Source organism: Chelonoidis abingdonii, chromosome 6 (genome assembly GCF_003597395.2).
Source record: "Chelonoidis abingdonii isolate Lonesome George chromosome 6, CheloAbing_2.0, whole genome shotgun sequence".
Classification (NCBI taxonomy): domain Eukaryota; kingdom Metazoa; phylum Chordata; order Testudines; family Testudinidae; genus Chelonoidis; species Chelonoidis abingdonii.
The window spans coordinates 122387246-122411555 of NC_133774.1; the positions used below are offsets into that span (position 1 = coordinate 122387246).

Below are 24310 nucleotides of genomic sequence, written 5' to 3' on the forward strand. Positions count from 1 at the left end.
TGCACTTAGGACGGAAGAATCCCACGCACTGTTACAGACTAGGGACCAAAGGGAAGATGAAAGGAAAACAGGTACATGGGCTTTTGCCTTCCCTGTTGAGGGCCTGAAAACTGTCAGAAGTCCAGGTGTTAGCATGAGATGGAGGCCAACTGTCCTGCTGAAGTCCTGCCATCTTGGAAAGGTATACGGCAAGGGGTGAAGCAGGAACAGACAGCATGGGCTGATGGGTGGAGGCAGGGACCTCAAAAAGGCTTCTAGTTCAGTCTGCCTCCAAAGGCTGTGGGGCACTCAGAACAGAAGCTATCAAAGCAGTATAATAAAAATTTTTAAACCTTACAGGTTGAGGTTTCCTCTATAGTAGCATTTCTCAAACTGGGATCTAAAAGGGTACTCCAGCAAGTCCACGGGCTCTGCTGATCAACTCTTCGCCCTCCCTCTCAGCAGGGCCTGGGGCTGAGTGGGGGACCTGGGGGTCCATGAAAAAATTTAAATCAAAACGGTGGTCCTCAGATTGCTAAAGTTTGAGAAGCGCTGCCTATAAGATCAGCCTTCTCAGTCCTAGTCTGCGAACTGTGGTTGGTTGTTGCAGGGCAGGAATCAGACTTGCCTTCTACTTCTACTCTCAAAGAGATCCTGGCCTTCTGGGGCACTGTCTTCACTGGCCTCCTTGTACTCATCCCTTGATGGATCTTGCTGCTCATCCTTGGGTGGGGAAGGCAGCCACAAGTGCCTGGGTTGGGTGGTCATGTAGTTGTGTAAAATCCTGTCCAGCTCCTTGAAAGATGCATCAATTGGGTGTCCCCTGAAGGATTTTTTTTCCTGGTTGTCCCTTACTTTAATGTAGATGCTCCTGAGCTGTTTGCTCTTTATCCAGCACTGATCCGCATCCGAGTCACAGTCCCGACCAGACATCTGTCTAGCAATGTCCACAAAAGGTCTGTATTCCAGGGGCTCATGCCAAGAGCTTCCTGCACTAATGCTTCTCTCCAGCCGGTGATAAGATCCAGGTTCTCAGCATGACTCCAAGTGGCTGTTTGAGGCACTTTGTAGGACTTCTGGAGTATTAATACAGCTATTGTAATAAACTGGAATCCAGGAGTAAATGTATAAAATCTGGCTGTCTGCCTGCTTATAAACGGGGGAGGGGGATATTTAGTCAACTTGACCTCTGAGTAGGGGAGGGCACACAGGTAAACAGACAGGTCAGTAACAGTCTCCTGCAAAGCAGTTGGGGGGGAGGGGAGAGGAAGCTGCTGGAAGATTGCCAAAGTAGTTCGCAGCATTGTATACACACAAATGATAGAACAGACTAACTTGCCTTGCAGGAAAGATAGTTCACTTTGAAAGAGAATGCCATAGTTTGTGATAAATGCAGAGTCCGTGCACTACAATGAATTTTGTTGTGTGTAGATAAGTCTTTTAAAAGTGGATTAACTCAAAAAGCTGCAGATTAACCACACCATCTTTAGTGCCCATTGTGGGTTTTGATGAGGTGTGGACCTCTGCCTGGTAAAGCAAGTCAACGAACACTGCTGGAAGCCAACACTTTTGGTATATAGCATGGTGTATGGCAAATGTCTGTCTAGTAGCTGTTACAGAGGTGGTTGTATTTCAGTGTTAAAGTGGTTGTATGTACAAACTGCAAGTTTGTGAAGCATTTTAAGTTGAAAAACACTGTATGAATGGAAGAGTAACAGATATTTGCATGTATGGGGCACTTTCATTCCAAAAAGGTTTTCTAATCCAGTGATAACCTCTGTCAGTGCAGTCTCCCTTCCCATTTGCCAAATAATTTGTCCTGACCCAATCTCAGGAGAGCACCAGTGGCATCAATTTCCCATCAGTAGAGTCAGCAGTGAAGGGACAATATTGCCACTAGAATACTGCAGTTGATAATGACTAAATTTAAATGAAGGAGTTGAGTAAATGCACCAGGTGCATGCTCATATTTAACTGCACCTAATGGAAAGTGAAAAGGAGACTAAATAAATGAACCATGGATTCCAACAATCTATGGAAGCTCATTGGGTGTAGGAAAGGACAATACTCTGGTAGTGGTTTTAAAACTAATCTGTGCCTAAAGGTGGTCCCAAGAATGAAATCTGTGGAGTAGGGGTATTGGGTTTGGCAGAGGCAGTAGAGGGAGTCTCTCTCTCTAACAAACTGGTCAACAGACTAGAAAAGCTACAGAATCCCTACAATCTATGATTGACTTCCTACCTGCCCCATGGGAATCTTTTTCACTTCAACTAGGTTAAGATGATGTTCTGAAGGTATGGCCGTCTAGGTATGTATATCGTCCCATAAGCCCTAGTATCATTAATGGAGTATTTATTCCCATAATATTGATGGGGAAACTGAGTTACAGACAGGTTTAAATGACTTGCTCAAATTCACAGAGTAGCGGTAGCAGAGCCAGGAACTGGATTTAGGCGGTATAAATTCAAATCCAGTGGCCAACCATCCATCTTTCACAACAAAACATTTTCTGGACGGGTGACCACATGCCTCTAAAGGGGAAGGCGTTCAGGGGGCCTGCAACTTGTTCCCTCCTCTCCCCCGAGCTGGGCGTCATTTCTCCACACCGTGTTTCCAATGAGCGTGGCACTCCTGGTCTCCGGATTCATCCCCCAGTGCCTGCCTGCGCCGCTGCACGCCAGACATACGGGATCAATCAGGGCTCTCGGTGCCGCTGTGTTTGCTTGGGGAATGCGGACGGGCTGAGCGCGCTGGGGGCTCTGGTGCCCTGGAATCCAGTCAGCAACAACTGAAGCCCAGGGGAGGGGAGAGACCGGAGAAAAGCCGCCGATCTCGCCTGCCCCCTTCCCTTCCACCCCGCCGTAGGCGGCGAGAGGCAGCCAGCGAGCACCGCAGGGGGACCCGTCGCTTTGCAGCCGCGAGTGCCCGCGACGGGGGCTGCCGCGCGTCCTGCTGTGAATGGGGCAGAGCGCAGGGAGCTGATCCCCGGCCAGGGCGCGGCGGCCGGAGCTGAGCGCGGAGTCTCCGCCGGCGCAGGGGCCAGGCGCTGCGCTCTGCCCGGGCCGGGGGCCCGGACCATGTGGCCCCTGCTGGCTCTCTGCTGCTGGGGGGGCCTGGCGCTGGGCTGGGCGGGCGCTCAGCAGCCCCCGCTCAACTTCACCGCCCTCGCCCTGCCGCCGCTCGCGGGTGGCCCTGCAGCCGCCGCCGCCGCGCCGGACACCACGGCGCCAAGTGGAGAGGCTGGGCCGCTCCTTCAAGCGCCAGGTGCGGCGGCTGCGGGAGCAGCGGGCGGCTGGAGCTGGTCTTCCTGGTGGACGAGTCCTCGGAGCGTGGGCCCGCCAACTTCCTCAGCGAGCTGCGCTTCGTCAAGAAGCTGCTCTCCGACTTCCCGTGGTGCCGGCCGCCACGCGCGTGGCCATCGTCACCTTCTCCTCCAGGAGCAACGTGGTGCCGCGCGTGGACTACATCTCCTGAGCGCCGGGCGCGCCAGCACAAGTGCGCGCTGCTGACCCGCGAGATCCCGGCCATCGCCTACCGCGGCGGCGGCACCTACACCAAGGGCGCCTTCCAGCAGGCGGCGGTAAGGGGCGGGGTGGGGCGCGCGCGGCACCGGGCACGCACCCCTGGGTGCACAGCTGCTGAGCACCCACCCCCTGGGCACCTGGCACATAGCCACAGGGCACCCACCTACCGGCACCCACCCCCTGAGCGCACAGCTGCTGAGCACCCACCCCCTGGGCACCCGCCTACCCAGCACATAGCCACTGGGCACTCACCCAATGGGCGTACAGCGATGGGGCACCCACCTACCGGGCACCCACCCTCTGGGTGCAGAGCCACCGGGCACCCACTCCCTGAGCGCACAGCCACCAGGCATCAACCCATCCAGGCACCCTCCCTTTGGGCGCACAGCCACTGAGCACTTGCCCCGTGAGCACCTGCCTACCGGGCATATAGCCACCGGGCACCCACCCAATGGGCGCACAGCCACGGGGCACTCACCTACCGGGCACCCACCCCCTGGGTGCACAGCCACTGGGCACCCGCCTACCGGGCACATAGCTACTAGGCACCCACCCAATGGGTGTACAGCCACCGGGCACCCACCTACCGGGCACCCACCCCCTGGGTGCACAGCCACTGAGCATCCACCCCCTGGCCGCACAGCCACCACCTAGGCGTATAGCTACTGGGTACCCACCTACTAGGCACCCACTCACCTGGGTGCGCACCCACCCCCTGGGCGCACAGCCAGCAGGCACACCTACCTGTGTGCACCCCCACTAGACACACATATATCCACCTATTTGGGCACATATCTTCTGGGCACACCCACCTTCAATGTGTACACACCTGCACACACTGCAGACAGTATATTCAATATAAACTCATTGGAGGTTGTATGTACACAAATACATTACGCACTTCCACACGCTAGGAAATCTACGAAATCTACCGTCACTAAAGATAGGTACATGTTTTCATCCTCACAAGATGCTGTTCATGTGTTGTTATACATCGAACTAGTTTATTCTTACGTAAAATATAACTTGTTCATATAACACGTCATGTTTGTAAACTATTTAAAATGTTATGGATGAAATCTTTGACCCACTGAAGTGAATGACAAAACTCTCATGGACTTCAGTAGCGCTAGGATTTCCCATCTGTGTGCACACACGAGTGAATATAGGTAATATATATACCCACAATGACAGTAATTCTGCGCTCATTTAGGACTAATTACTATGTGGTTTGCACAAGTATGAATGTCTCTGTGTGTATAAACTCATTGATTTTAAGCAAATACATTCATTTGTGTAAGGGGTTCATAGATGATACTGCAAAATAAATAATACAATATAATGTGTAAATAATATCCATAATTACATATATCTACATATGTATATTAACATTTACACATACATCTATCTGATTTTCTGTTTTTTTTAAGTACACAGCATGAGTAAAATTTTCAAAAGCACCTAACTGAGCACCTTAGGCTTCTAAGTCCCATTTAGGACGTGACTTAGGCATCTAAGGCTAGGTCTACACTAGGGCTGGGAGTCGACCTAAGATTCACAACTTCAGCTATGGAAATAGCGAATAGCGTAGCTGAAGTCAGCATATTTTAGGTCGATTTACCTGGCCATGAGGACGGCAGCGAGTCGACTGCTGCCGCTCCCTTGTCGACACCGCTTCCACCTCTCACGCACGGTGGAGTTCTGGAGTCGACGGCAGAGTGATCGGGGATCAGTTTTATTGCGTCTACACTAGACACGACAAATCGATCCCCAGTAGATCGATCACTGCCCGCCGATCTGGTGGGTAGTGTAGACATACCCTAAGGAAAAAAAATCCCCCCGAGCAGTGAGTCTCAAAGTCCGAGTCAACTGACTCACTTTACAGAGTGAAAAATAGGTGTGTGGACATTCCCTCTTGGGCTGGTTCCCGAGATCTGAGACCCTACTACCTCGCTGGGCACCCACCTACTGGGCGCACACCCGTGCATACAGCCACCAGGCTCACACCTACCGGACACCCCCCTGTATGCACAAACACACACTCACCCATACACCCACAGTGTGTTTTTGTTTGTTTTGCAGTGTAGAAGTATGCTAAGTGCTTAAGTTGTCTAAGTTACTTTTGAAAATGGGACTTGGATGCTCTGAAGAATTTATCCTATACCTGTATCTGTCTACATACACAAAGCAAAACATATTTATATACTGTATGTAGGTAAATATTTTAATTATTGAGGAACAGGTAAGACTTAATAGCTGCTCTATTTCCTGCACCTGAGTTTTTGAGAGATTCTCTAAATACATCATATGCATTCTGTAGTTATACAGAATTCTTAGTGATTTCAGTAGGAGTTTTACTTTAACAGGAAATGAATAAGGATTTGACCCAGTGTGAGGCTCAGGACTGACAGGTTAAATTATTCCCTTCTCCTGCTCCCCATATTTGATAACAGAATATGATGTTCACTTTCTAGTGTGCCTTAGTGTTGTATATGGAAATCACACTTAAAAACAAATCCGTACGGTAATTTTGTGGTTGGGGAAATTAAGCTGTTATAGGCTCAAATATCGTGAGAATTTTCTAAAAAGTTTAAAGAATTAATCTTGAAATAATTGTGTTTAAAAACAAAATTTAAGTATGTTACAACTCCATAGAAATCATGTACTAAGTTTTCCTTGATGTGTAATCCTGACTGAATCTACTTCTAAAAACAAGCAAGGTTAGATGTAGATGATTTAGTTGTACAAGCACAGCTAAATAATGTATCCCATGGGCCCAATAGTACTGCTGTCACCTATGGTTTCTTTATTGGGATTCGATAAACAACTTGGGAAGTATCACTTCATGTTCTGGCTGTGTGCTGAGAAGGAATGACATTACTACTTGTTCACTGAATTAGTAGCTTGCCCTCTCTCAGTTGAAAAAGGAGGCGCTGCGCTGAGGTCCTGTATTGTACGTCTTCTCTCTGTAAGACAAATTACAATGTTGGGAACATGCTCCTTTCTAAGAACTTGAAAAAGATGACTTTACTATGTTCAGAATACTGCACTGAAGTGAACTTAGCAAAATACACGTCCTCTGAACTATTGTGCTCCTGTTCTCTATTTTTAACTGCTTTTTCTTATAGCTATGGTTTTTTTTTCTTTCTTTTTTTCCACTCGGCCCCATTTCTTCTGTTCCCAATAAGTTTAATAAAAATGAAATCCAGAATCCTCATCTTCTTTTCCAATTTTCAGAGTATATTAAATGAATAAAACCAAGAGCCCTTGAAATAATTAATGAGTCCCAAGTAAACCATTCCAGGCTCCCCGTAATAGTTACAAGTCATGTGGGGTATTATGTGTAAATACTTCAGATTAGAAGGTAAATGAACCATGGCATTACATAATTATCACTAACTTCACTTGTCTGCCCCAACAAGTACAGTAACTGAAGCATTGCTTTAGAATCCTCTGTAAGGAGTGCTGCATCTTTTAATATACTGTATGGTGTGTAATGCTGCATCCACAGGTGCTGACTCTTCCTCATACAAAAAGTGAAAGGGTTCTCTTCTCTTTGTGGAGGGATCTTTGGAAGATGGTTACTGCAGGGTTGTTGTCTCTCTGCAGTGCTATCCTCCTGCATGTTTACCATGACGTAAGAAACCTAGCAGACGGAGGACTCAACCTTCTAGACATGTGGAAATATGAAAGATGTGTATTAGCATGAGCCACCAGTGAGGTCCTGGGACAAAGTCCTGGTGAGAAGTTCAGCCCCTATCATCATCCTCAGTTGCTGGGATTTCCACTAAAGTGCTGTTCATGGATCCTGTTCCATATTTCCCAGGCCTCTGGCTGGTGGGTCTTGCCTACATGCTCAGAGTCTAACTGAATGCCATATTTGGGGTCAGAAAGGAATTTTCCCCTGGGTCACATTGGAAGAGACCCTGGAGGATTTTCACCTTCCTCTGCAACATGGGGCATGGGTCACTTCCAGGTTTAAACTAGTGTTTAAATGGTGGGTTCTCTGTAACTTGAAGTCTTTAAATCGTGATTTGAGGATGTCAGTACTCAGCTGGAGATTCTGGGTCTGTTACAAGAGCGGGTGAGTGAGGTTCAGTGGCCTGCCATGTGCAGGAGATCAGACTACATGATCATGATGGTCCCTTCTGGCCTTAAAGTCTATGAGTCTGAGTCTATTTCATATCAGCACTTAGCTAGCAGGGATTTGGTACATTTGAAGATCCATATTCTGTAGATGCTGAAAAGAAAAGGGCCCAAGAGCCTCTTGATGCTACTTTGTTGAGCAGTCACCATGTGAAACTGAGGTGAATCTACCCTGTGATTGAAATAACCAAAGTCTTGTTTATTTCACTTGATAACACTTTGGGGATCCAGAGAGAGAGGTACTGAAGCTGACAGTGACTGCAGACTCAGGAAGATAACACCATCATCTTACATTCACTTCACTTTCAGAAGGTGTTCTTTGCAACCGTATGGGCTAGAAACATCTTTTGTGTTTTAAATGATAGTCTAAAATCTGAAGAAAAAGATAATTTAGGCTGCCCTATTTGCCAGGGAAACCTTTCCTCAGATGAGAGATTTTTCAAACTTAGCTTTTGACAGTCATCTTTGATAGTATTTAGTTCATTTTTTTTATTGAGACATGTTTCAAGTTGTGTTGATGTAACCACATTCCATACTCTGATAATCTATTTTACGAAAATATAGTTTCTAAATCTTAAAACATTTTCTGGACAACACAACCTTCCTGACTCTCAATAACCCAAATTTAGATGAATAAAGATACAATTTAGATATTAGAATCTGAATACTCGGGTGCATCACTCATGAAAAATTAAACAGCTCTTGACATGTTAGCATGTTAACCATGGGAAAGTGTCAGAGGTGTATTCTCTTCTCGTTGTGCATACATAGAAAAGTTAATGGAAGCTAACCATGTGCGGTGAAGGGAGCGCTTACGCATAAGGAAAGAGTGCTTCCTTTTTGTCAGTCTTAAGCAGTGAACAATTTGTGATCATTTTTGTTTGTTTTGAAGTTACGCTGCAAAGATTTATTTATAGAATATAGTGTGAGCTATTAATCATTACGGATAAAAACACTCTGAAATTATGGATTAATTGAAAGACTAATTGGCAGTAGCCTCCTGAGAAATCATTCACAGGTGGTTTTTTTCTCTTCGCATGAAAGAGCAATTAATTGCTGTCTAAAATGGAAGAAAGCAATATAGCTGTGCACTGTTGCTGAGTTAAAGTAAGAGTTAATGTAAGTGTAGAATTTAAAAGGCAGGTCAAACTATTACAAGGGGCATTGTACAACAATAGTTAAGGGAGTTATTTAGAAGTATTTTATGCTACTAATTATTAAACTAAAAAAGGTCAGATCCTCAGCCGTGGTCAATCAGCATAGCTCCCTTGACTTCAATGGAGATATGCAGCTTTACACCAGTTGAAGATCTGGCCCAAAATCTGCAGAATTAGACCACACACCCTATCTATTTCTGAATGCATCTGGTCGTTTAAAAAAAAAATCTGGCTTTTATCTTCTAATCTGATCTTGATAGTGTATAACAAGCCAGTATGTCAAATTCAGTGTTCTTTTGTTACCCAATTAGCAAACATGACAAACAGTGGCTTACAAAAGAATGTAAGCACATTTATTAGAGTAAACAATTTTAATGCTTATTTAGTGTTTGTTTAAATAACTTATGTTGCTTTTGTTTCTTCTTGATGTCAAAAGCATAAACTTACAGAGTGCAGAATTATTATCCATCGGGCTATCGATGATCAGATTTCAATTTCAGCACATTTTAAAGATAATTCTTTTCCAATTTAGTTTCAGATATTTGTTGTATTGTATTGTTAAAATGCAGTTCTGCTCGGAAAATTGACTACGTAAAAAATGGCGCAGTCTTATTCATCAGATCTACTCCCTGTGTGCATTTAGAGTCATATTTGTGGACTTTATTGACAACAGATGAGTAATCTCATTTTTATTCCTGCAGAATTGACATAGCTAATATAGAGTGAGCAGCGGATTCATTTCCATCTTGGGCATCATCAACAGGATATTCACTAAAACCTCCCATCGGTTACAACTGTCCAAACTCTCTAAAGGCTGCACAGGTCTCACTGTGGGCCTTACTTGGCTAGTAGAATGTCTTTTGATGGTTGTGATAGAAAAAGTTGGAGAGAACCCAGCTTAACTCTAAGATCCCAGGTTGAGATTGCAGGGCTGGCAGTTTAGAAGTAAACAAATATATACCTTTTAAAATGGAGCAAATTTGATATGGTATCCTTGAGAGACAATAAACAAGAAACCCTACAACGTGCCCATAATGCCACTATTACAGAGTCACTTTTCAGAATACAACCACACTTGAAGTCCATTTAGTGCTGTGATTGAGAGCCCTGGATACTGAAGTTCTTTGTGGTATCTATTCACAAAATAAGTACAATGAGGTCAGCGGCAGCTCACACCTCTCCACACTATTCATTAATGATCCTAAATATTGCCATGGAGGGACCAACTCTAGGAGTGAAAGGGTAATTCAGGCTTCATGTCAATTCAGATCCTTAACCTTCCTGCTGAGACTGGCAACAAGTGAGCTATTCAGCATCCTTTATGAGGCTAGACTGTGTAATGTGGACACTCGTTCATTAGGAATCAGTGTGTTAACGCCCTGATATTATATATCTGTCATATGCATTTTATTCAGAAGAAATAAAATCAAGTATTTGGCATCATCTTCTTTTTTTTAAAGTTCCTTTTGGTTTATAAATAACTTAAAATGCCAAAATTTGCATAATACAACAAATATGCAAATTCAGCAGCTGCCCTCCCACACACTTCACATACGTTGCAGGGCCAGCCAGATGCTCAGAATCTTTCCTTTCAGCACATGCAAAGCTTGAAGCTGATAGGTTCTTGGCACACATTGCCTGGTCCTCTCCTAGGGCACGTCTGCACTGGAGCTGGAAGATGGTCTGATAGAGCTACTCCATAAAAATAGCAGTGTAGCCGTGGTGGCATAAACTGAATATGTACTGATGGTCCCGGATGGGATTGTATTTGGGGCAGCTAGCCTCTCCCTCCATTCACGCCACTGCGGCTACACTTCTATTTTTAGAACACTAGCTCAATCAGAGCTAGAATGGGTATGTCTCCTCGAGCTGGAATTTACATCTTTTAGTTCTAATGTAGACATGCCAGCTATGTCTACGCTGCAGTCTGGGTTGTGATTATAACACATGTAGAGACATCTGAGCTAACTTTAATCTCACTAATTCAGATACCAGGAGCATTGAAGCTGTAGCAGCCCAGTTTTCAGTGCAGGCTAGCTGCCAGAGTAAGTGACCAGGGCCCCAGGTGGGCTGGAACAGCCTACAATGAAGGCTGTATTGTTGTGGTTTCACTACTATTGGTACCTAAGCTAGCTAAATTAAGTTATCTCAGATATTCCTATGCATGCTGCAGTCACATCCCCTGGCTGCAGTGCAGATACACTCGTAGACCAGGCAAACCGAGTTGAGTGTCTATGGGTACGTGTGCACAGGAGAAAAACCCACATAGCAGTGGGTCTCAGCGCCCTGATCAATTGACCGGGGCTCATGCTACAGAGCTAAAAATAATGTTCGGGCTCAGGCTTTCCTGGCTAAGCTGATTTTCGACCTGTTTTGCATGGCCAGGATAAGGAGTGCTATCTGAACTTCCAGCATTTTCAAATGAGAGATGATTACAATAAATATCACACCTAAAATGTGTGTTTGGGTTTCTGGAATATTGCCAAAACTTTTAATACACTAGACATCTTGTTGAGGTATTGGGAATTAGCCATCTGGTTGCCTGAGGTTCACTTTTCATGTGTAGTACTGAGGCCCTTTCTAGTTTGATCCATCCCATTTGGTCTGTCCAGTAAGCCAGTAACATTCTCATAGAGTTTAAAGGCCAGAAGGGACCATTATGTTCATGTAGTCTGACCTCCTGCACATTGCAGGCCACAGAACCTGCCCACTCACTCTGGTAATAGACCCATAACCTCTGGCTGGGTTACTGAAGTCTTCAAATCTTGATCTCAAGACTTCATGTTACAGAGAATCCACCATTTACTCTAGTTCAACCCAGCAAGTGACCTGTGCCCCATGCTACAGGGGAAGGCAAAACCCCTCCAGGGTCTTTGCCAGTCTTACGTGGGGCAATATTTCTTTCCAGCCCCAAATATGATTACAAGCTGAAAACAGTTCAGAAGTGTGTTTTAAGAAGAGATGGAGAGGAGATGACATGGAAGAAAGCAAAATGATGAAAGACAATGCATGTATAGAGACCCATTTTGCCTGCACATGGTAAGCACGTACTTCTGAAAATTCAGTTATTCAGAATTATTGTAACAACAGGTGTCAGATCAGATGATTAAATCTACATAAGTAATTTGGTTTAACTGAAATAACATCATTGTAATAGAACACTGCAACAGGATTAGCCTATCCCACTCTGAAAATAATAGTTGTGCTTGGCTTCTATGTAGTATCAAGAGCCCATTTCTTATGGCACTGACGTTTTAATCTATGGGCATTTAGGGCAATGTAACGTCCTTAATTGTGTGCATGCAGCTCTCATTGTGGAAATGCGGAAAAGAAGCAGTGTGTCTGCAATTACATATTGGAAAGGAATGGTATTCATTAGACTAAATCTCTGCCTGGATAATGCAGGGAAAAAATCTTGAGAAAACCAAAATAAAACAAACTTGCCTGATTTCATTTATTCTTACCACTCCTATCCACATGTGTGAAGAGCAGCAGTCTTTCTGAGGTCTTAAAGAAAATTTTCAACCAAAGTTCAGAACCACCAGCTATCAATGTTAGCACCTCTTTTGAATGGGAAAACCCGAAAAGAGTAGAGGATGCATTTCAATGTAACAGCCAAAACAACAGTGACTAGTGAACCAAAAAAGAGGGGTTAAAATCAGGTGATGATACTTTGAACTTTTATTTCCTCTTCCATCCAACAGCCTCAGAGCACTTTAACAAACATCATTTGAGCCTCCTGACCATCTTGTGAGGTTCAGAAGTATTATTCCTAATTCGAGGATGAGTAGCTGAGTCACAGAAAGGTTAGGCTCCCCCACCCCCCACACAAGGCATTAATGACATTAATGACATTAATGTCTCAATTGACATGATGGGGATTTTGAGACTCCTCTGAATTAGACCAAGGGCTTGTGCATCTTCCTGTTGCTCACAGGTTACAAACTAGATAAACATAAACAAGCTGTCGATACAGAAAGGACAAACAGCTCTGTGGGTTGGTAATGAAATGCAACGAAGTTATAGTGATCACTCTCTAAAACACTTCACAGTTACTAGTTGTAGCTCAGTATTTCCTAGGTATTCCCTACACTCCCTTTAAGGAGTCCTGTAAATGTTGGCATAAGGGAATATCCAGGGAATACTGTAAATCCTGGGGTAACATTATTTTGGCATCTAAGATAACACTGAAACTTTTTAAGGACAACCACTCTGCTGGCATGACTCCATCCCGGAATGCCAGGGCCTGAGAGATGTTATCTGATGATTATCTGAGCTGAATTAGTCCATCTTAGTACAGTTCCTCATGGACAGGTGTCTTTATCACAAATGGCATTTTAGTCGGCAGCCTTTCCAAAGGCCCGATATAGAACAGGCACAAACACTGAGCAACTCTCTCACTTCAGAGTCAAGGCAAATAATAACCGCAGTTCCTGTGCTGTACCTGTTCAGTGGATACGAAGTCTTCAGTCTCAGATACTGCCAATCCCATACCTTTCACAAACCCTAAATCAATATTAAAAACAAAGAAAGGCAACTAGCCCTGGAATTCTTATAAGAATTATCTGTCCTATTTGCTGAATTTCTAGAGCTGGATTTTGTGTACTAACTTGGTTACACAAGACTACATTTTTATAATTCTGAGGCTATTCCTGGCACAGGGGAGATGGCTAGTCTGCCAGATACTTGTACACGCTGAACTGAGACTGAATACAATGCAGATGGTAATAACTTTTTGCTAATGTGAAAAGAATGTTGAATTTTGTCGGAGTAAAAGGATTGTGTGTTGAAACAGTCTAACGCATCCAATCGGTGCTTAAAACCTGAAAGTAGAGTAAAGAGAAAAGCTTACTACGGACCCTCCGCAATAATTAACCAGCATTATGACCATTTAATTGTATTTTCGGTTGGTCTCTTATTAAAATTACTTTACTGTAATTATGATATGGACCACATTTTCAATTGAACAGGTCATTCAGGGCCTAATTTTCAGAAATGCTGAGTATGAAGTCCAGGCAGCTGTGTGTTTTCAGTGCCTCTGAGAAATAGGTCCTATCCAAATCTCCAGTATAACTCATGGGTTCTTATGCTCAGTCCATAAAAACTCAAGACCTGATCCTGAAAAATACTTGTGCTTAACTTTACGCGTGTGGGTAACCCCATTGAGTTAAGGGGGACTAGTGATATGAATAAAGTTACTTGTACATAAATGTTTATAGGGTGAGGGGCAGGGTTTGAGTGATTTACTTACGTAAATTAAGGTTGAAATGTTTAGAACCAAAGTGGCTTTTACAAGACTTTTCTGGCAGGGCTGCGGGGAGAGGAAGGTGATACAGATTTTCCTTAAATAAAACTGATGAAAAATGTGTGACAAATGTTTGTGGGAAAAACTGTAATCCATTTGGCCTCAGCTCCATCAGTGACCGTAGATTAGGGTAAAATTTACCAAAAACATCCAACAGTTGTAGACCCGTACTGAAATATCAAGCATTCCTTCAAGTAGCCTGTATTTAATACCATGTTCATAAAAAGAGGCAAAGCAACCAATTGGAGTGTCTACCATGTGCATATAATTTAAAAATAGACTTGTGTCTGCTTTCTTTGCTCAAACGCTTAATCTCTCCGTTTTGTTTTTTTAGTCCTCTTCCTTATACAACAGGGATTCTATATCTAACATTACAGCTTAAGGGCCAAGCTATTAATTTTTTTTTTCTGGGAGCAGCATTTAGCTGTCTGATTGTCTCTTTGGCAGGTTCCACTGTTGCCTGCATGTTTTGAATGCACACCAGGTAACTTCTTGATCTCTGGTCTGAAGCAGCTGTTTGTTAAGCTGGCGTACAATTGGTGTCACTTTCCTTTTAATTAAATGCTCTTTATCCAGAAAATCATTTTTGGAGTTTGGTTCTTGATCAACTGTTTTTCAATAAGTGCTAGATCAGGGTATAATAATTTTAAAGGGAGATTTTGGGGTATGATCTTGTGTAACTGAGTGTTTCCTAGGTTTCCATTAAATGTGCTGTGACAGCAGGTGGCCATGATGCCCACTTTCCTTCAAGATAAAAAAAAGATTTTAGATTTTCTTTGTGACACTAAAATGCTAAAGGCTTGTATATGCATTAAATAAACATGCCTTTAGCATTTTAGTGTCACAAAGAAAATCTAAATTTTTTTTATCTGATATATATAAAATATGATGTGCTTCTACCATGGTAATTAATTTGTGATCTGGGATTTATGAATTCCAAAAGAAGGCATAATCATGCCATAATGCTTCACAAAACACAAGTCAACATGGACCTGATCCAAACCGCACTGCAGTCAATCAGAGGCTTTTTCCTGATTTTAATGAGTTTTGGATTAGGCCCTATAAGAGGTAACAACCAGTACACCTGCGCCCTCAATCAGTCTGTGAGATATGTGTAACTGATATAAGGCCTGATCCTGCAGTCTTGGCTCAGGCAAAACTCTCACTAATGTCATATCTTACACAGGATATTACTACTACTTGTTAGCTTTGACATTGGTGTGTTGACAGCAGTATAGCTAGCAGGTGAACTAGCAGGTTCACAATCATGGAATGGGTGATGCAGTGACATTTAAAACAGTAGCTTTAGTGGTAATTGTAGAAGTTAAGTTTTTATTTTAACACACTTAAAAAAAATTATAATTTTGAGGCTTGCATCCTTGGACACTTCCAAGTACAGTTTCCCTGAACCATTCCAGTAAAGGAGTTGCAACTAGCAAGGGATGCGAAGGTAACAAGAAGAGTTTCTACGGGTAGAAGGTCAGGGAAAGTGTGAGACCCTTACTGAATCAGGGAGGCAACCTAGTGACAGATTCTGTGGAAAAAGCTGAAGTACTCAATGCTTTTTTTGTCTCGGTCTTCACAGACAAGGTCAGCTCCCAGACTGTTGCACTGGGCAACACAGTATGGGGAGGAGGTGAGCAGCCGTCAGTGGTGAACGGACAAGTTAAGGACTATTTAGAAAAGCTGGACATGCACAAGTCCATGGGGGTCCAGATCTAATGCATCCGAGGGTGCTTAGGGAGTTGGCTGATGTGATTACAGAGCCATTGACCATTATCTTTGAAAACTTGTGGTGATTGGGCTGGGGTCCTGAACAATTGGAAAAAGCAAATATAGTGGCCATCTTTAAAAAAGGGAAGAAGGAGAATCTGGGGAACCACAGACCGGTCAGCCTCACCTCAGACCCTGGAAAAATCATTGAGCAGGTCCTCAAGAATCCATTTTGAAGCTCTTGGAGGAGAGGAAAGTGATCAGGAACAGTCAACATGGATTCCCCAAAGGCAAATCATGCCTGACCAACCTGATTGCCTTCTGTGATGAGACAATTGGTTCTGTGAATATGGGGAAAGCAGTGGATGAGATATACCATGATTTTAGCAAAGCTTTTGATATGGTCTTCCTCAGTATTCTTGCCAGCAAGTTAAAAAAGTATGGATTGGATGAATGGACTATAAGGTGGATAGAAATCTGGCTAGATTGTCCGGCTCAAAGGGTAGTGATCAATGGCTTGATGTCTAGTTGGCAGCCAGTAACAAGTGGAGGGCCCTAGGGGTCTGTCGTGGGGCTGGTTTTGTTCAACATCTTCATTAATGATCTGGATGATGGGATGGTTTGCACCCTCAGCAAGTTCACGGATTACACTAAACTGGCAGGAGAGGTAGATATGCTGGAGGGAGGGATAGGGTTCAGAGTGACCTAATCAAATTGGAGGATTGAGCTAAAAGAAATCTGATGAGGTTCAGCAAGAACAAGTGCAGAGTCCTGCACTAAGGATGGAAGAATCCCATGCACTGCTACAGGCTGGGGACCAACTGGCTAAGTGGCAGTTCTGCAGAAAAGGACCTGGGGATTACAGTGGATGAGAAGCTGGATATGAGTCAACTGTGTGTTCTTGTTGCCAAGAAGGCTAACGGCATATTGGGCTGCATTAGTAGGAGCATTTCCAGCAGATTGAAGGAAGTGATTGGGATAGGTTACCTAGGGGGCTGGCAGTTGGAATCTCCATCCTTAGAGATTTTTACGGCCCAGCTTGACAAAGCCCTGGCTAGGATGATTTAGTTGGTGTTGGACTGGATCACCTCCTGAGGTCTCTTCCAAACCTAATCTTCTGTGATTCTATGAAAAGTGTTTTAGGGGTGGTACAGTAAGCCACTGCAGTCATATCCCGAGAAGGAAAGCTGGTGGTTCAGATAAGAAGATATCTCATCCAGAAACATTATGGTGCATGTGTTCTTTGCTTTTTGTTTGCAGATATTTTGCCTGGCAAAAGTTTTATACAGATTCCAATCAAGCTGATTGCAAATGGATAGATTTAAAGCACTAATTTGCAAGATTATGCATATACTATACATCTACTCTTCAAAATGTTTTGCAAAATATATTCTGAAAATTAAATGACAAATGTTTTGCAAAGTGCTTAAGCAACTGGATGGCATACCTATGGACAGAGAACATATCTCAATGTTGTAGTTGAAAGATTCAGAATGTTTAGTGTAAGACCGAGTGAGTATGTTTAACACGCTCCAGTGTTTAGGACTCAGTCCCACAGTGCTAACTCAGTCAGAATTGTCACTAACTCCAGTTAGAGTCTTCCCTGAGAAAGGACTGCACTATCCAGCCCTTAGTCAATACAGGAATTGTGTTCCTTCATTTTAATGTGGGTGAGGAAAATAAGGCCTTTTGCAACAGGTTCTGCTTCATAGTAGCATTTCCCACAGGAGAGGACAGGACTCAGCTCTGTCCTTCATGTTACTCCTGCCCAAATATCAGATGTTACCTACATTGTAGTACACCAAACATGTTAATGCATTATCCTGGTCTCAGTCCAAAGAGTTGCAGTTTGTGGCTAGGAATCCTGAATGGCAGCAGAGATTGCTGTCTCTAAGCTATAGACTTGGGACCTTAAATTATTCTCTGAGTGGTTGGCTGCACAGATTCTGTTCTTGATGCATGTGCACTCCATGCACATGAGATCAGAATTGTGGGCTGGCCGCCGCTTCCCGCAACTCTCATTGGCCGGGAACGGCGAACTGTGGCCATTGGGAACTGCGGGCAGCTGTGCCTGTGAACGGTCAATTTAAACAAACTGTCTCGCGGCCCACCAGCAGATTACTCTGACAGGCTGTTGCCCACCACTGTGTTAAAGGGGTCAAGTAAACGGTTTTGCTCAGGACAATGATTTCAGTTGTGAAACATGTGGCCCACTATGATAAACTGCAAAGGACAAGGGCCAGATCCTCAGCTGCTGTAAGTCACCATAACTCCGTTGCCACTTTCCTAGTTTACACTATCTGAGAATCTTTCCCAATTGGTCTTAAGTTGCATCTACAGCGTACTATCCACCCTACTTGTTACCTAGTCAGAGTTGATGAAGCACTAATGAAGGTCTTCTCACCACCATAAGAACTGTGTGTTTGAATTTTCTTTTTCTTTTTGCCCTCTGCCAGAGCAGATGATTTTACTTATTGCTGTGAAAAGTGGCTCATTGGCCCTGTGTCACAAATTCACAATATCTGTATCATGCCAGGAGTCTGAGCATATAAAAATGAGTCAATATTTGGCTTGATAACCAGTCTCTGATTAAAGATTGTTGATCTTCTTGTGTTAGTACTGGGTGGTCCAGCAAAACTGGATTAAGTCAGAAAACAAGCCAAATAAAAGGAGATGCACCATGGAAGAAAGTACCACAAGCAAGTCAGCCACTGCTAACCCTTTGCCTGAGACGTATTGTTTTATACTCTATTTCAGCAAATACTGCAACACTCCCGTGAAAATGCCACAAAGGTGATATTTCTCATTACTGATGGATATTCCAATGGAGGTGATCCTAGACCCATTGCGGCATCCTTGCGTGTAGAATTTGGAGTAGAGATCTTCACATTTGGAATATGGCAGGGCAACATCCGCGAACTAAATGACATGGCTTCCCATCCAAAGGAGGAACACTGTTACCTGCTTCACAGCTTTGCAGAGTTTGAGGCTTTAGCTCGCAGAGCTCTTCATGAAGGTATTACATTTAGTAACCCTGAAAGTATCATTTCAGATGCTATAGAGAGCATAGGACTGGCTGGAAATACAATAACTCCTCACTTAAAGTCGTCCTGGTTAATGTTGTTTCATTGTTACATTGCCGATCAATTAGGGAACATGCTCGTTTAAAGTTTGCAATGCTCCCTTCTAATGTCGTTTGGCAGCCGCGTGCTTCCTCCACTGCTTGCAGGAAGAGCAGCCTGTTGCAGCTAACTGGTGGAGGTGGTAACCAGGATGGACTGGCAGCCCTCCTATCAGCTTCCACTATGAGCTCCCCACTCCCCTAAGTTCCCTGTGCTGCAGCCACTTAGCAGGCTATCAATTGCAGCTGTCCCTCCCCCCTACTGCCATGTGCTGCTCCTGCCCTCTGCCTTGGAGCTGCTCCCAAAGACTCCTGCTTGCTGTGCAGAAGGGGAAGGGAGAGGCTAATGTCAGGGTGTCCCCCTCCCCCCTGCTCCTGCAGTCCACTTACCCCTTCTCCATATAAAGCAGGGAGGGGACGTGGAGGGAGAGAGACAGAGAGAGCCTGGGGCAGCAGCTGCTTTCTCAACTTCCTGATCCACTTAAAAAGACAGTGCACTTAAGGGTGGGTCAGCTTACTTGAAGGGGCAGTGTGCATCTCTCTCTCTCTCCCACGCACAATGTGTGTGTCTGTCTCTGTCTGCTGTGCTGTCTCCCCTCCCTCCTGTTCGTGCTGCCTTGATGAGAGGCTACATTAACAACAATATGTTAACCCTTGAGAGCTCAGCCGCGTGCTAGTTCATCATTTAGCAGCAAGGCATTCCCTGGGAAATATCCCTCCCTCTTCCACCGTCTAACTTCACCACGTCAACCAAGCTTCCTAATCATCATAGCTGTAAACAGTATTAAATTATTTGTTTAAAACATATACTGTGTGAATGTCTATATAATACATAGTTTTTTGTTTGGTGAAAAAAATTTCCCTGGAACCTAACCCCCCCCCCATGTACATGAATTCTTATGAGGAAATTGGATTTGCTTAACATTGTTTCGCTTAAAGTCACATTTTTCAGGAACATAACTACAATGTTAAGTGAGGAGTTACTGTAACAGGCCTTGTGAAATGTTTCATATAGCTGTTGTAGTCTCTTTTCTTTGGTATTTTTCTTGCATTCATTTGTATTACATTCAACAGGAACTGACAGATTTCAGGAATTAAGGCAATTAGTAGATCTTTTAAAGTCAACAGATTGGGCCAAATTCTTCTCTTTGATGTGCATGTACATTGCCCTTTGGACCAGTTTCAAGGCTTTGTTTTTCCTAAGAACTGGGTAAGAATGTCAGGGTTTGGCCCAATGGAGATTTTGCCTAAATAAGAACTTTGGGCCAGTTTTCAAAGGTATTTAGGCACCTAAAGATGCAGACAGGCCCTAGGAAGAGCTTCAGGATTTGTCTCGGTATTCATAGATTATAGACTCTAGGACTGGAAGGGACCTCGAGAGGTCATCGAGTCCAATCCCCTGCTCTCATGGCAGGACCAAATACTGTCTAGACCATCCCTGATAGACATTTATCTAACTTACTCTTAAATATCTCCAGAGATGATTCCACAACCTCCCTAGGCAATTTATTCCAGTGTTTAACCTACCCTGACAGTTAGGAACTTTTTCCTAATGTCCAACCTAAATCTCCCTTGCTGCAGTTTAAGCCCATTGCTTCTTGTTCTATCATTAGAGGCTAAGGTGAACAAGTTTTCTCCCTCCTCCTGATGACACCCTTTTAGATACCTGAAAACTGCTATCATGTCCCCTCTCAGTCTTCTCTTTTCCAAACTAAACAAACCCAATTCTTTCAGCCTTCCTTCATAGGTCATGTTCTCAAAACCTTTAATCATTCTTGTTGCTCTTCTCTGGACCCTCTCCAATTTCTCCACATCTTTCTTGAAATGCGGTGCCAGAACTGGACACAATACTCCAGTTGAGGCCTAACCAGCGCAGAGTAGAGCGGAAGAATGACTTCTCGTGTCTTGTTTACAACACACCTGTTAATGCATCCCAGAATCACGTTTGCTTTTTTTTGCAACAGTATCACACTGTTGACTCATATTTAGCTTGTGTCCACTATGACCCCTAGATCTCTTTCTGCCATACTCCTTCCTAGACAATCTCTTCCCATTCTGTATGTGTGAAACTGATTGTTCCTTCCTAAGTGGAGCACTTTGCATTTGTCTTTATTGAACTTCATCCGGTTTACCTCAGACCATTTCTCCAATTTGTCCAGATCATTTTGAATTTTGACCTGTCCTCCAAAGCAGTTGCAATCCCTCCCAGTTTGGTATCGTCCGCAAACTTAATAAGCGTACCTTCTATGCCAACATCTAAGTATTGATGAAGATATTGAACAGAGCCGGTCCCAAAACAGACCCCTGCGGAACCCACTTGTTATACCTTTCCAGCAGGATTGGGAGCCATTAATAACTACTCTCTGAGTACGGTTATCAGCCAGTTATGCACCCACCTTATAGTAGCCCCATCTAAATTGTATTTGCCTAGTTTATCGATAAGGATATCATGCGAGACCGTATATCAAATGCCTTACTAAAGTCTAGGTATACCACATCCACTGCTTCTCCCTTATCCACAAGACTGGTTATCCTATCAAAGAAAGCTATCAGATTGGTTTGACACGATTTGTTCTTTACAAATCCATGCTGGCTATTCCCTATCACCTTACCACCTTCCTTTGCAGATGATTTTTAATTACTTGCTCCATTATCTTCCCTGGCACAGAAGTTAAACTAACTGGTCTGTAGTTTCCTGGGTTGTTTTTATTTCCCTTTTTATAGATGGGCACTATATTTGCCCTTTTCCAGTCTTCTGGAATCTCTCCCATCTCCCATGACTTTCCAAAGATAATAGCTAGAGGCTCAGATACCTCCTCTATTAACTCCTTGAATATTCTAGGATGCATTTCATCAGGTCCTGGTGACTTGCAGGCATCTAACTTTTCTAAGTGATTTTTAACTTGCTCTTTTTTGTTTTATCTTCTAAACCTACCCCCTTCCCATAAGCATTCACTATGTTAGACATTCCTTCAGACTTCTCAGTGAAGACCGAAATAAGAAGTCATTAAGCATCTCTGCCATTTCCAAGTTTCTTGTTACTGTTTCTCCCTCCTCACTGAGCAGTGGGCCTACCTTGTCCTTGGTCTTCCTCTTGCTTCTAATGTATTGATAAAAGTCTTCTTGTTTCCCTTTATTCCCATAGCTAGTTTGAGCTCATTTTGTGCCTTTGCCTTTCTAATCTTGCCCCTGCATTCCTGTGTTGTTTGCCTATATTCATCCTTTGTAATCTGACCTAGTTTCCATTTTTTATATGACTCCTTTTTATTTTGTAGGTCATGCAAGATCTCGCGGTTAAGCCAAGGTGGTCTTTTGCCACATTTTCTATCTTTCCTACCCATTGGAATGGCTTGCCTTTGGCCCTTAATAATGTCCCTTTGAAAAACTGCCAACTCTCCTCAGTTGTTTTTCCTTCAGTCTTGATTCCCATGGGACCTTACCTGTCAGCTCTCTGAGCTTACCAAAATCCGCCTTCCTGAAATCCATTGTCTCTATTTTGCTGTACTCCCTTCTACCTTCCTTAGAATTGCAAACTCTATGATTTCATGATCACTTTCACCCAAGCTTCCTTCTACTTTCAAGTTCTCAACAAGTTCCTCCTATTTGTTAAAATCAAGTCTAGAGCAGCTTCTCCCCAGTAGCTTTTTCAACCTTCTGAAATAAAAAGTTATCTGCAATGCAGTCCAGGAACTTATTGGATAGTCTCTGCCCCGTGGTATTATTTTCCCAACATATATCTGGATAGTTGAAGTCCCCCATCACCACCAAATCTTGGGCTTTGGATGATTTTGTTAGTTGTTTAAAAAAAGCCTCATCCACCTCTTCCACCTGGTTAGGTGGCCTGTAGTAGACTTCCAGCACAACATCACCCTTGTTTTTTACCCCTTGTATCCTAACCAGAGACTCTTCACACTTCCATCTCCTATGTCCATCTCCACCTCAGTCCAAGTGTGTACATTTTTAATATATAAGGCAACACCTCCTTCCTTTTTCCCCTGTCTATCCTGCCTGAGCAAACTATACCTATGCACACCAACATTCCAATCGTGTATTATCCCACCAAGTTTCAGTGATGCCAACAATGTCATAGTTGTATTTATTTATTAGCACTTCAAGTTCTGCCTGCTTATTACCCATGCATCTTGCATAATAAAAGCCTTTATATATTGTGGGCACATATTTAGAATCTTTCAAAAATTCATAAAAATACCTCTCGTAAATGTGACATTTCTTTAGGAATAAAAATTCTATAAAATGGAACTGGTTTCTGATGTTTATCTTTTATGAAGAATTATCACTGAACAAAAAAAAAAAGAGGATGTGAGTAGCTGTTAAGAATATGTGGCTGGATCTTCACTTGGTGTAAATAAGTGTATCTATACTCGCTTGAATGGAGCTATGCAACTGCACATCAACTAAGAATCTATCCATGAGTATTTGTATAGTTTTGATTTGAGTAAATCTTCTGATTTAACATGAATATGATACTAGGGTGACCAGACAGCAAATGTGAAAAATTGGGATGGGGATGGGGGGTATTAGGAGCCTATATAAGAAAAAGACCCAAAAATTGGGACTGTCCCTATAAAATCAAGACATCTGGTCACCTTATATGGTACATATCTACCACCAAATTCTTTTGGTGCATGATGTTTTTTTCTATTTTAAAGGATGTTTAATTAGATTTTTTTTTGTAGAGGTGGAGAATCTACCTATTTTTAACAGTTACATATTCAGTGACAGACTGATCTCATAGGGTCATCAAAGTCAAATTCATTCCTGTGATTTTGGTGGAACCTAATTTGGGCCCGTGTTTTCCTTTTAATTCTTGCATTGAGGCCAGTGATAATTTTGCCTTAGTAAGAACTGAAAAGAAACTGAGTAAAGACTTCAGGATTTTTGCTTCATAGACATCAGTGAGCATTTTTCCCGAGTTAAGAACTTCAGGATTTGAGACATACATTGCAAAAAACTGAAGTTTTGCTTCACATCATCACCACAAGTGAATACTGGAACTATAAAGTTTTCAGCAACATTTCACTAATTATTAACTTTTGTGGCCTTTGTAATTGATTTGTATTACAGATCTGCCCTCTGGCAGTTACATTCAAGAAGATATATCCCATTGTTCATATCTCTGCGAGGCAAATGAGAACTGCTGCGACGTCATGGCGAGCTGCAAATGTGGCACTCACACAGGGCAGTTTGAATGTATATGTGAAAAAGGGTACTATGGTAAAGGACTGCAGCATGAATGCACAGGTCAGTCTCCATTTTTCAGATTCCCCAATTTATCTACATATCCTAAATGTAAATCTAATCCAGGTCACACGAAGTCATATGCTGTTCTGCATGCAGATCTATG

General features: G+C 43.3%; 1 protein-coding gene across 1 annotated transcript in view; it reads left to right on the plus strand.

The window, feature by feature from the left end:
• The first annotated feature begins 3056 nt into the window (after nt 1-3056).
• Nucleotides 3057-24310, plus strand: part of SVEP1 (sushi, von Willebrand factor type A, EGF and pentraxin domain containing 1) — a 181787-nt gene continuing 160533 nt past the window's right edge. Inside the window, 7 exon segments of the mRNA XM_032764936.2 lie at nt 3057-3152; nt 3154-3260; nt 3262-3368; nt 3371-3450; nt 3452-3559; nt 18582-18840; nt 24031-24207. Coding sequence (XP_032620827.2) covers nt 3057-3152; nt 3154-3260; nt 3262-3368; nt 3371-3450; nt 3452-3559; nt 18582-18840; nt 24031-24207 — 934 coding nt within the window.